Raw genomic sequence first — 13,588 nt, forward strand, 5'->3', positions numbered from 1 at the left:
GGCCAGCATAGGATTATCGAAGGGGGAGTGCCACTTGTGCCAAGGAGGCTAGCGTAAGCTCAGCCCACAGGCCTCCCACCAAATAGGCAGACCTTCCCTCCCATGGCGCTGGAATACCGCAGTGGATGGTAGATGGCCACATCTACCTGGGCCAGTGAGCGTGAAGAGGAGACCCCAGTTTAGGCCCACCAGGAGAGGAAAAGGAGCCAGACCACACAGCTAGAGAACAAAATTATCCTCGCTGCACAGAAGGCATCTAAAAGCGTAAGAGGCATCCTGAGCAAGACATGGCACATGTCAGTGAAAGGGAAGTTGCCAAAGACAAACTACATGGGAGAGTGCAAGTGCTGGTGGGGCATCACCATTACAAGTGTATTCCCAGTCTGGATTAAGAGGTAGATGTCTGAGAACAGTATGATAGAATCATAGAACCATAGAATATCTTGGGTTGGAAGGGACCTTAAAGATCATCGAGTTCCAGCCCCCCTGCCATGGGCAGGGATGCCACCCGCTAGATCAGGTTGTCCAGGGCAATCTGGTCTTGAACACCTCCACGGGCTGGGCATACACACCTTCTCTGCCCATGCTGTTCTAATGCCTCAACAACCTCTGTGTTGCCTCCTAACATCTAACCTAAATATCCCTTCTTTTAGTTTAAAACCATTCCCCCTAGTCCTATCATTACCTGATGTACTAGAAGTTGCTCCCTGTCTTTTTTATAAGGGCCCTTTAAGTATTAAAAATCTGCAATCAGGTCTCTCTGGAGCCTTCTCTTCTGCAGACTGAACATCCCCATCTCTCTCAGACTTTCTTTGTAGGAGAGGTGCTCCAGCCCTCCAATTGTTTTATGGCTCTCCTCAGGACCTACTCTAACAGGTCCACATTCTTCTTTTGCTGGGGACCCCAGACCCGGCTGCAGCACTCCAAGTGGGACCTCACAAGGTCATAGCAGAGGGGGACAATCACCTCCATCGACCTGCTGGCCACTCCTCTTGATACAGCCCAGGATGCAGTTGCCATTCTGGGTTACAAGTACGCTTCTTGTCCACCTGAACCCCCAAGTCCACCTCCGCAGGGCTGTTCTCAATAAATTCTTCACACTGTCTGTACTCATGCCGGGGATTGCCCTGATCCAGGTGCAGCACCTTGCAGTTGGACTTATTGAACCTCTTTAGGTTCACGTAGGGCCCACTTCTCAAGCTTCTCCAGGTCCCTTTGGATGGCATCCCTTCCTTCTGTTTTATCAACTGCACCACTCAGTTTGGTGTCATCTGCAAACTTGCTGCACTCGATCCCATGCTCTATGTCACTGATAAAGATCTGAAAGAGTACCAGTCCCAAGACAGAACCCTGAGGGGCACCACTTGTCACCAGCCTACACCTAGGCATAAAGCCATTGACCACCACTCTCTGTGTGTAGCCTTCAAGCCAATTCCTTATCCATTGCATGTTCCAGCCTTCAAATCCATCTCTCTCCAATTTGGAGCTCGGGATGCCATTTGGGACTGTGTCAAAGGCATTAGAGAAGTCCAGGCAGAAGACATTTGTCAGTCTTTGCCTGTCAACTGATGCATTCACTCCACAGAAGTGACTCATAGAAGGCTACCAGACTGTTCAGGCATTATTTGTGCTTGGTGAAGCCATACTGGCTGTCTTGGACCACCTCCTTGTCCTGCATGGTCTTTGACATTGCTTCCAGAAGGATCTGTTCCATGATGTTCCCAGGTAGATAGATGAGGCTCATCAGTTTGTATTTCTCCAGGACCTCCTTTGAACCCTTTTAAAAAATGTAAGTGACCCTTTTTCCACTCACCAGGGACTTCACCTGACTGCCTTGACCTTTCAAATTGGATGGAGAAAGGCTTGACTTTCTAGTCTTCAAAAGTTTGACTTTCAAGGCTTGACTTGACATCAGCCAGTTCGCTCAGGACCCTGGGATGCATGGCATTGGGCTACATGGATTTGTACCTGGTCAGTTTTGTCCGGTGATTTCAAGCCTGCTCTTCCCTTACAGTGGGGGAGACTTTGCTGCCCCAGCCCTTATCTCAAGGTTCCAGGATTTGAGAGATGTGGGAAGCCTGGGTGGCAGAGAAGACTAAGGCAAATAAGTTGTTGAGTACCTCAGCCTTCTCCATGTCTGTCTTTACCAGTTCTCCCTTCTGATTTATCATTGGGATTACACTCTCCTTTCCTTTCTTTTCTGGCCAATGCACCTATAGAATCCCATCTTGTTATTCTTTGAATCCCTTGCCAGGCTCAGTTCCAGCTGTGCCCTGGCTTACCTGATCCCAACCTTGCACATCTGGACAGCATCCCTGTACTCTTCCCCGGCCACATGTCCCTGATTCCACTGCCTGTGCATTTTCTTCTTGTGCCTCAGTCTGACCAGCAGGCCCTTGCTCATCCATGCTGGTTTCCTGACTTCCCTGCTCGCTTTCTTACACAGGGGGTTGGAGAGTTCTTGTGCTCTCAGAAAAGTGTCCTTAAAGAGTTAACAGGTCTGTACAGCTCTTTTGCCCTAAGGACAGTGTTCTAGGGGATCTCATCCACTACGTCATTAAACAGCTGGAAGTTTGCTTGTAGGAGGTTCAGGGTCCTGACTTTGCTCTTCGGCAAGCCCATGTTCCTAGAGATCACAAACTCAACCAGGGTGTGGTCACTGCAGCCCAGACTGCCTCCGATCTTAACCTCTTTAATGAGCTCTTCTGCACTGGAGAACACCAGGTCCAGTAACGCTTCTCTGGCTGGCACCAATGTATGGAAGTGAAGAAGGAATTCTCTATGAATAGGATCTGCACTGTGTGTCAGATGTGCACAGGGTTCCTGAACATGAAAGATTTACTTTCTGTCTACATTCTTATTATTATTCCTTCTAAATAAAAGAGAAAATTTCCTGTTGGGCCTTTCTTTTGAGATCCAGAACGGGCCCTGCACAACCTCTTCCCCCATACAGACATCCCTGAGTCAGAGCAGAAGGAGGCAAAACAGGCCAAAAGGTTTTCCCTAAGAGCAGTGTTAGGTAGGCTGGGGTCACAGGCAGGAGCTGGGCCACCTCTGGGAAAAACAGCTTCAAAGAGCCCCTAAGGAGTCACCCAGGCTGACATCACTTGCCTTTACTGGACCCTTCCAGCATGTGAGCTGAGTCTTCTGCCCACACTGACTTGTGTTGCGCGGAAATACTTGGGCCTCCCTACCTGCCACTCAAAAGTTGCCTTAATTGAGGAATGGGCATAAAGCAGGAAATGAAAAACATCATCACAGGAAGGAAACACACAGCCCATATCATTAGCTGGGATGTTTTGCATTCAAGAGGAGCTTGTCAGAAAATAATCACAGCTTCAAGGGATGCCTCTGGATATCGGGCAGCTAAGGCCCACTATAAAAGCCAGCCCAGCTCCGTGCTCCTTCATTCACTTCTCTGGCCTTCTCCTCCTTAGGAACCAGGTGAGTGTGAAGCCCCTTCTTGTCCCTCTCATTCTCCAGAAGGGAGTCTTAGCTCTATGGACCTCTTAGCTGCAATCAGCTCTGTTCCATGCCAAATCTTGGGGCTGCTGGTAGTGGGAGAGGGAAGTGGGGAGAAGTTTTGTAATGGAGAGGATGGACATGTACTACAATGGCTTCTTGGCTAGAACCTCAGCTGTAGCCAGGTAGTCCCTGGTAGCTTTTTTTAGGCCTTGGCAGGATTAGGCCAAGAACCCCTCGCACATCCCTGCACAGCCTCCAGCTCACAGCATTGCCTGTGCCTTGGTTCTTTTAGGGTGTGGTGACAGGCTGCTCCTCATGCATCCCCATGTTAAGCTTCCTCCCTGCCCTCTCTCCCAGGTGAACCTCCTGCCCCCAGACATGTCCTGCTACGACCAGTGCCAGCCCTGCCTGCCGTGCCAGCCCTGTGGCCCGACTCCACTGGCCAGCAGCTGCAACGAGCCCTGCGTCAGGCAGTGCCAGAACTCCACCATCGTCATCCAGCCGTCTCCTGTGGTGGTGACCCTGCCCGGCCCCATCCTCAGCTCCTTCCCACAGAACACTGCTGTGGGATCTTCCACCTCCGCTGCTGTTGGCAGCATCCTCAGCTGTGACGGAGTCCCCATCAACTCCGGGTGCTGTGACCTCTCCTGTATTACCAGCCGCTACTGTGGCAGCAGGTGCCGCCCCTGCTAAAGATGCCAGACAGTGCCCCAGACCAGGACCCCAGGAACTCAGAACATGCTGCTGGACAGAAGAACAACAGAACTTCGTGCTCCTGTTTTAAGAGGAGCTGACCATCTCTGACTTGTCCTGTAATGACAGACAGGAAGGGGCCAGCCTGGTTTCTCTGTCAACACGGCCAATGTCTACCTTTTTTGTTTTCCACTCACTCACTCCTTTTCTCTCTTTTACTTTTTGCCCTCTGCTCCCGTCCAAGCTCTCTGTGAGGCCCCCAGAAACCAACCTGGTGTGACCTGCAAGCCTCTCTCCACTTGTGGGTCCAGTTAGATGGATATCCTGTGGCAAGTCTGCCAGAGGAAAATCTGAACAAATTTTGTCGGCTCTTGCTGATCTCCTCTCTCAGGGCCTCTTCTTGTAGTCACCTCTTTTCCCTCCTGAGATTCAATAAACATTTGCAGCATCCCTGAGTGAGTCCCTGTCTGGTCTTTCCATCTGCAAAGAGATGGCCAAGGGAGAAAGATATTGCTTTGGTGGGAATTTTGGTGTCCTTCAGGTGTCTGCCTACAGACTGGTTCTGTTTCATGTCTTTTTACAACACCAAGCTGAGGGGTGCAATTGGTACAGCAGAAGTAAAGGATGCCATCCCAAGGGACCTGCACAGGCTTGGGAAGTGGGTCCATGTGAACCGCATGAGGTACAAGAAGTCCATCTGCAAGGTGCTGCACGTGGCTTGGGGCAATCCCAGGCACGGGCACAGAATGGCTGAACTCATTGAGAGCAGCCCTGCAAAGATGGACTTGGGGATTTTGGTGGATGAAGGACTCAACATGAACCAGCAGCACACACTTGCAGCCCAGAAGGGCAACTGCATCCTGGGCTTTATCAGAAGAGGAGTAGCCAGCAGTTCAAGAGAGGTGATTGTCTCCCTCTAGTCTGCCCTTGTGAGGCCCCACCTGGAGTACTGCATCCAGGTTTTGGGCCCTGAGCACAAGAAGGATGAGGACCTGCAAGAGCAAGTCCAGAGGAGGGCTACAAAAGTTACCAGAGGGCTGGAGCCTTTCTCCTACAAAGAAAGTCTGAGAGAGATGGGAATGTTCATCCTGGAGAAGAGAAGGCTCCAGGAAGACTTCATTGCAGCTTTTCAATACTTAAAGGGGGCTTATACCCTTAGACGAGGAGGGACTCTTTACTCAGGGAAATAATGATAGGACAAGGGGAAAAGGTCTCAAACTAAAAGAGGGGAGATTTAGATTAGACATTTGGAAGAAATTCTTCTCTGTAAGGTTAATGAGGAACTGGAGCAGGCTGAAGAGAAGTTGTGAATGCTCCATCAGTGAAGGTGTTCAAGGCCAGGCTGGATGGGCCCTTGGCCAACCTGATCTGCTGGGTGGCATACTATAGGTATGTCAGTGACAAAAGAAAGACTAGGGAAATTGTGGGCCCTCTCCTGGAGGAAACTGGAAACCTGGTCACCAAAGATATGGTAAAGGCTGAGTTACTCTATGACTTTTTTGCTTCAGTCTTCACCAGCAAGAGCTCTAGCCATTTAGCCCAGAAGTCCCAGAAGGCAAAGGCAGGGACTAGGAGAATGAAGAACTGCCCGCTGATCAAATGATGGATGATAAAAGGAGAAGATCAAATTCAAAAACAGCTAAGGAACCTGAAGGTCCACAAGTGCACGGGACCTGATGAGATGCATCTGCATGTCCTGAGGGAAGTGGTTGATGAGGTATCTAAACCCCTATTCGTCATAATTGAGAAGCTGTGGCAGAATGGTGAACTCCCCACTGACTGGAAGAGGGGAAAAATAACTCCCCATTTTTAAAAAGGGAAAAAAGGAAGACTCAGAGAAGTACAGGCCAGTCAGCCTCACCTCTGTACCCAGCAAGACTATGGAGCAGATCCTCCTGGAAACTACGCTTAAGCACATTAGAAGATGACAGGTGACAGCCTATATGGCTTCACTAAGGGCAGATCGTGTCCGACAAATCTGGATGGCCTTCTATGATGGGCCTAAAGAACTGGTGGATACAGAAAGTGCAACTGATATCATCTACCTGGATTTGTGCAAAGCATTTAACATTGCTCTCTCACACTACTCCGACACCTCGCCTTGATGGTCTGCCTTTCCTGAGAAGGACGTAACCATCCATGACCACATTCCAGTCATGTGAGCTGTCCCACCATGTCTCTGTAATTCCCACCAGATCATAATCTCCTGACCGAACACGGATTTCTAACTCCTCCTGCTTATTCCCCGTGCTGCGTTCATTGGTGTACAGGCACTTCAGCGTGCGAGCTGAGCATGCCAACTTAACCCTAGGAAGGTGGGAGGCTGCCCGGTCTTCCTCAATGCTATAATGCTGCCCCACCGGTGCAAGCCCAGCTACAGCCCCATCCCCCTTCAAATCTAGTTTAAAGCTCTCCAAATGAGCCCTGCTAATTCCTGTCTCAGAACCCTTTTGCCTCTGTGAGATCAACCTTTCTTGCTTTCTTTACTGTCAGGCCTATTGTCTTATAAAACCAGCCATTGTCTAAGAACCCAAAGCCCTGCCTGCAGCACCAGTCACATAGCCAAGCATTTATGGACTGGATCCTTCTATTATGTCCTACGTCATCACCTGAGAATGGAAGGAGAGAGGGGAAAATAACTTGCGCTCCAGACTCCTTCACCAACCATCCCAAGGCCTTTAAGTCTTTCTTCATTCCCCTCAGACTATGGGATGCAGCTTCCTCCCCACTTATCTGGAAGATCAGAAGCGGGTAGTAGTCTGTTGAGTACACCAGGTTGGGGAGTGTCCTGGTGATATCTGGGCTCCAGATAGACTGCAGACATCCCTATGATGAGGGTCGACTCCACATATTGGGCCCTCTGTTCCTCTCAGAAAGGAATCTCCTACTACAGTTACCCTTCCTTTTTTCTTTTTGGAGTCAGTCTTGAGGTGTGGTGTCAACTGCCTTTTTCTATGTGACCTCATAGGCAGGCCTTCCACGACATCCTTGCCTACCTCTCCTTCAAGATCCAGGGCATCAAACCTATTATGGAGGGGTACCTGGGGAAGATAGGGAGGAAGGGAAGGGGGGGTGCCCACGAAGCCAAACTGGAACTCGCTTCCAACCCTCCTCTTCTTTTTGGTCCCCTCCCTCTGCCCAACAGTGACAGGGCAGGGGCTCCACTACACTCCGGGTGGCATCCCCCTGGCGTCCTTCTCTCTGGCACACCAGGGAGTTACTCCACCAATCAATCTCCTGCTTACACTCCCTGACGCTTCTGAGTCTCTCCACCTCCACCTTGAGCTCAGCCACCATGGTGAGAAGACTTTCCCCCTGAGAACAGGCAGTTTCCTCGCTGCCCTCCCTTGGCAGCGGCAGGCTCAGGCACTCCCTGCAGCCAGAGGCCTGAACAGCTATGTCTCTAGGCAGACCCTCCATCTGGGTCGCCGCAGCCTTTTTGGATTGAGCTCTCTGCCTAGTGGACACCATGGTAGGTTTGTAATCTCGCAGACTGCCGATAGTTGGTGCAGAGCTCCTGCTCCTTGCCACACCAGCTGCTCACCAGTGCGCATGTGCTGATGGCCCCTCCCTCTTCATGGTGGGCAGCAGGGTGTCCCTGTCCTCCTGGAGGCTTTTTCTAGGCAGAGGGTGTGGGAGTAGTCACCATTGTCCTGGCAATTTCCACTCCCTGTCAGCCTCTCTCTCGAGAGCTGGCGGTGCTGCCTGGTCGTGCCGCTGTCCCGGGTCACTGCTGGTGAAGCAAGGGTTCAAAATCCCCCTGTAACTCGTAATTAGTTGCTGCGGCTGGGCCAGCTCCAAAGCGGCTGACCTCGACTACTGAGGGCTAGTTCCTGCTTTCAGCCAATTAAATCTCCCGCTGTTGCACTGATTGCCCTGGTTCATCCCACCATGTTTCTGTGATAGCAATTAGATCGTAGTTTTCTAATCGCACTGTGGCTTCCAACTCCTCCTGCTTGTTTCCCATGTTACGTGCATTAGTATACAAGCATTTCAGGGACCTGATATGCTTACTTCTCATGCCGCACGTGTATGTATAAGAAAATTCAGATGTATTTCATTCAACTTAGCCCCTTGTGGGGCAGACTAGAAGACCTTGTGGGGCCTCACTAGCATGCAGTTCCTCAAAAATTGTCACGTAGTCCCTTAGCTTATCACTGGTGGGCCTGGTTTTGTCTCTTTCCCAATTCAAATCTAGTTTAAACCCCTATCAATCAGCCCTGCTAACTCCTGGACAAAAATCCTTTCCCTCCTCAGAGAAAGGTGCTCCCCACCAGGAGTTGGTAGTCCTGGTGTCATGACACCAAGATGACACTATAGGCCCTGGGACCAGCTGGACACATGCCTAGGGTCAGGTGAATTATGTGCACACTAGCACATACCAAGAATTGCATACACATTTCACACACAGATCCATGGACACATGCAAACATGCATGTGCATGCATGCACATATAGTTCTATATACACCCTGACAAATGCAGGTGCAAACACTGCATGCACAGGAACATGAGGCCATGCATGTGTACACATGCAGACATCAGGTACACATGTGCACTCAGTGCCTCTGACGGGTTCACAAGGGCTTTGCCACACGCATGTGCACACACATTCCTGGTGGGGTAGAGGCAGAGGCCAAGGGCAGGTGACAGAGGAGATGCTGGGGACCTTCTGGCAGGGCAGGGCTGTGCACTCTGAGCAGGACAAGGCTCCAGAGGAGAGGACAGCACAGTGTGGGGATGCGCAGGGACGACCCAGAGAGAGGAGTCCAAGGATGTCAACCCATTTCTCCAGAGGGCAGCTTTAATGGGAAGAGATTGGAAACCCCGCAATAGAGCCCACCTGTCTGGAAGCCCACCCCATGGGACTGTTGGAGTAAGTTGGGAGAGAGGGAAAGAGGAAGACATGGCACGTCCACATGCAGGAAAGCCCTCAGGTGACCAGGCAAGGATTGCAGGTCTGGGAACAGCTGGTCCCCTTCCTGTTACCACAGTCACAAACAACGCCACCACAGTGCCCCAGGCCATCATCACTTGTCTGCACTGGACCCATCTGGTGCTTGAGCCAAGTCCTCTGCCACCGCTGACTCAGTCCTGAAATCCTGGGGCCTCTCCATCCCAGCACTCTGAAGGAGCCTCTAAGAGGGAACGGGTGTGGCATAAGCCAGGAAATGAAAAGACAGTGTAGAGGGGGAAACAGCCCCACAGCCCATGTCATTAACTGGGAGGTTTTCCATTCATCACGAGCACCCTAGAAAATTATCACTTCTGTGGAGGCTACCTCTGGGCCTGGAGCAGTAAAGGGTCACCAGAAAAGCCAGCTGAGATCCTTGACTCCCTCGTCTTCTTATTCTTGGGAACCCAGTGTATCTGAAGCCCTTTCCCCATATCCTTTTCCAGTAATACCGATACATGTTGTGCTAGGTATTGGCGATGGTGGTCATGAGAGGTCACAGTCAGGAGAGGTGTGACTCAGAGACCATGTGGGACCTGGCTGAGTAGGATTTTCACCTAAGAGAGAGGCAGCAGCCTTGTTGGTCCTGACCACACTTTTCAGATCATGTCTGGATGAAGACATTTTGCTCCTCACATGTCCCTGTGCTCTGCTTCCTCCCTGCCCTCTCTCCCAGTTGCACCTCCTGTCCCAACACATGTCCTGCTACGACCAGTGCCTGCTGTGCCAAGCCCTGAAGCCCAACCCCACTGTCAGCAGCTGCAATGAGCCCTGCAGCAGGCAGTGCCAGTGTCACTCCACTGTCATCGTCCAAACCTCTTCTGTGATATTGGCTCTGACAGGCCCCATCCTCAGCTCACAGACTGCACAGGCAGGGTTGAAAAGGGAAAGACCCTGGGCAGGGTTGAAAAGGGAAAGAATATAAATTCTGGAGGGCAGTGTAAATGGGGATGGGATCAAAAGCCAGTAGAACAAATCACACACCCGGGGAGGCAACAAGGGACCAAGAGAGAATTAAATAGGGAAGGAAAGGGAACGATGTGACGTCCTCATGAACAGGAGTCCTTCAGAAACCAACTGAAGCTTGTGGGAGCTTCTTCCCGAGTATGGCACTTCAAACAGTCCCAACAAAGTGACCCAGACAGACATCACCTGACTGCTCAAGACACGTCTATCACTTGAGTCTTCTGCCTTCACTAACGCGTTCCTGCCCTAGAAATCCTTGGGCCTTTCATCCCAGCACTCCAAAGAATCCTTCACTGGGGCATGGGCAAGACCTAAATCTGGAAATGAAAAGGTAGAAGTGCAGCAAACCAACACACAGCCCATACATATTATTAGTTGGGATAGTTTGCATTCAAGATGAGCTTGATAAAAAATTATTACCTTTGTTAAGGGTGGTTCATGGCCTACGGCAATGAAGGACCAGTATAAAGAGCAGCCCAGCTCCCTGCTCTCCCATCCAGTTCTCTCACCTCCTCCTCCTTGGGAACCAGGTGAGTCTGAAGCCCTCTCTCCTCCTCTTCCGAAGTGGAAGGGATCTTGCATCAATAGACATCTCATCTGATGGTGGTTCAGTGCTATGCTGGGCCTTGGAGTTCCTTGCCATGGGAGAGGGGTGGATACAGAAACTCTGTGTAGACAGAGGCTGGGACATGGGGCTGAGGCGGCTTTTGGTTTATGTACTATGCAAGAGTGTTCCTGGGCCAGGCTGCTCTTTGAAGGGCCCTGTCAGGACAAAGCGATGAAGACCATGAGCCTCCTGGTAGAGCCTCCACATCCACCCTCAGCAGTTGCCTTGGCTCTTTTGTGATGGGGTAACCAGGCTGGTAAATCACCTGCCCGTGTGCTCTACTTCCTCCCTGTCCTCTTTCCCAGGTGCATCTCCTGCCCCCAGACATGTCCTGCTACAACCAGTGCCTGCCATGCAGGCCCTGTGGCCCGACTCCACTGGCCAGCAGCTGCAACGAGCCCTGCGTCAGGCAGTGCCAGAACTCCACCATCGTCATTGAGCCCTCTCCCGTGGTGGTGACCCTGCCCGGCCCCATCCTCAGCTCCTTCCCGCAGAACACCGTTGTGGGATCCTCCACCTCTGCTGCCGTTGGCAGCATCCTCAGCTGTGACGGAGTCCCCATCACCTCCGGCTGCTGCGACCTCTCGGGCATTTCCAGCCGCTACTGTGGCAGAAGGTGCCTGCCGTGCTAAAGAAGCCAGTGGCCATGGCCCTGGGCTTCTTCTCTCCGGGATTACGAACATGGTGCTACACAAAGGAGGAATCTTCAGGCCATTCCTTTCAGAATGTCTGACCTTTCTCAGCTCCTCTGGCACATGCTGGCAGGAAGGGGCCAGCCTGCACTTTCTGAAAACATGGCCCATGCCTCTCCTTCCATCCCTCCACCTACCTCCTTCTCTCCCTTTTCTTTGTGCTCTTCTCCCTTGGGCTGTGGGGCTTCTCAGAGCCAGCCTTCTCACTGCAGTAACAGCAGACACATGCCCTGCATGAACTCTGCCGTGGGCAAGGGATGCTGCCTCTCAGTTGGCCCTGGAGATCCCTGCACTGAAGGGCCTCAGCTCAGAGGGACCTCCTTTTCCTCTGTACACTCATTAAAGATTTCTGCATCCCAGCCTTGGCTGTAGGTGTTTCATCCCTCCATGTATGCCCTCCTGAGCTGTTCTGGGAGAATGGCTTTGCCCTCTGTCGGTATAAGATGGGTGTTTATGGAGCCCCTTCCCGACTCCCAGAAGAATGGGTGGTTGCAACACACTGCAGAGGGTCCTCTCTTGGGCACTTCACATCCCCTTGGGGGGATGTCTTCTGGCCCCTGGGCCCTGGCGAGGAAATATCCACCCTTCTCTTACAGTGTCTCTGCCCACAGCCACCCACACCGGTCCAGTAAACAGGGAGCACAACCTCTGCTGTCCTCACGGAAAAAGGTACAAGTGTGTGGGAGGCCATGGAGGCAAGGCACCCTGCAGGCTCTTGGGAATGGGCTTCCTCTTGCTCAGGGCAATGCTGTACTGGGAAAGCAGGAGGGGATAGAAGATGGATGGCAGTTGTGGGGATGGGTGGAATAAGTGCAGGGACACCCCACCGCTTCTGCTCTACCTTCTTCTCCAGTCCTTTGCCCCACCTCAGGGCTATGGCCAGCAGACATCACCATGTGCAGCAGAAACATGTGCACCATGCATCCCAACCGCTCCCAGCACAGCACTTGGCAGGGCCCAGGTGTTGGCACACGTGCAGGACCGACCCCCTTCATAACTCAGCATTGGTATTAGGCACACTGGGCCACACACGGCAACCTAAAGTTCCTGAGGACCCAACAACCCCTTGGGCCGTGGCAGCTCAAGCAGTGCCCATGCCCCCATGCTGCTCTGGGGTGCCCACTTGCCTGCAAGAATGGAGAAGCTTTCCTCAGGCCCAGGACCTCTGAGGCCCCTCCAGTGTCGGGACCACATCTGCTCCAGAGAAGCTCTGTGTATGAGTTGATTGCCCTCTCCCCCTGGGGACGTGGCCATGACAGTGTGACACCTGCACCCACAGGGACCTCCTCACACTTATTTCTGCCTTCCCAGACCATTTTTTTTTTGCTCCTTCTCAGGCAAGAAGTTGTTCCTGTGTTTCTTCTTTTGCATTTGTTGAGGGTATCTTCGGGATGTCCTGCGTTTCTCTGGTGCCTAGATGCACTTTAAGGATGCCCATGATTTCAAGGCCCAGTTCTCAGGCTGGCAGACGTTTCTCCTGTCAGTGCTTAGCTGCCACCTGATGTCAGCACTTTCCCATTACAGAGAGGTTACTTCTGTAACAGCTCCCATCAACAGGGCACCATGTCCTTGCTTGATTACAGCGCTGTTTCCTTACGGATCCACATATGGCCCAGCTTGGTACAGCTTTGTCATGTCCAGAAGGAATCAACCATGCAGGCAAGAGGGAGGATCCAAAGGTGTTCTGGGGTAAACCCTTTGCCTTTCCTGGTGTCAGAGCAATGCAGTCAGCTACAGCTACAAGAGAAAGTAACCAGTTTAGCCCAGGTGAAGGTCTGACCCTGCCAGGACTGAGGTGTGAGGTAGACCGCAAGAAAGAGACCCAGGCAGAGCTCTGACAAACATTTCTGGTTTGTTGGGATGGCCCATTGTCCTGGAATGGCTGGCCTGTGTTGCAATACCCTAACTGCTTGGTAAGTCCTGGGGACATAGGTTTCTTAATTGCCCTTATTGCCTACTCTGAAAGCCCCAGGAGACTGTTAGCAGTATATAAACCTTGGGTGAAGTTCTGAGCACATGTCCTTGGCAAGTGGAGCTGCTTCTGTGTTTGCACAAGGGAGCTGAGCTTGGATGAAGCACCCACTAAGCTGAGCATCCCTCTGGTGCAACTGGAAATCACTTCGCTGGTTGCACTCTGAAACCCCTTTGCTCAGAAATCCCTCAGGTGAAGGAGTGACAGATGTACCCTTTGCCTTCAGGAGAACCAGCCTGAC

General features: G+C 51.8%; 2 protein-coding genes across 2 annotated transcripts; both read left to right on the plus strand.

The window, feature by feature from the left end:
- Nucleotides 1-3,345: 3,345 nt before the first annotated feature.
- Nucleotides 3,346-4,158, plus strand: LOC118258268 (feather keratin Cos1-2-like). The gene is made up of 2 exons (XM_035566933.1): nt 3,346-3,444; nt 3,823-4,158. The coding sequence occupies exons 1-2, from the start codon at nt 3,346-3,348 to the stop codon at nt 4,156-4,158; spliced, it is 435 nt and encodes a 144-aa protein (XP_035422826.1).
- Nucleotides 4,159-10,527: 6,369 nt separating this feature from the next.
- Nucleotides 10,528-11,315, plus strand: LOC118258252 (feather keratin Cos2-3-like). Its single transcript, XM_035566917.1, has 2 exons — nt 10,528-10,606; nt 11,008-11,315. The coding sequence occupies exons 1-2, from the start codon at nt 10,528-10,530 to the stop codon at nt 11,313-11,315; spliced, it is 387 nt and encodes a 128-aa protein (XP_035422810.1).
- Nucleotides 11,316-13,588: the final 2,273 nt, after the last annotated feature.

This window comes from Cygnus atratus, chromosome 25 (genome assembly GCF_013377495.2).
Source record: "Cygnus atratus isolate AKBS03 ecotype Queensland, Australia chromosome 25, CAtr_DNAZoo_HiC_assembly, whole genome shotgun sequence".
NCBI lineage: Eukaryota > Metazoa > Chordata > Aves > Anseriformes > Anatidae > Cygnus > Cygnus atratus.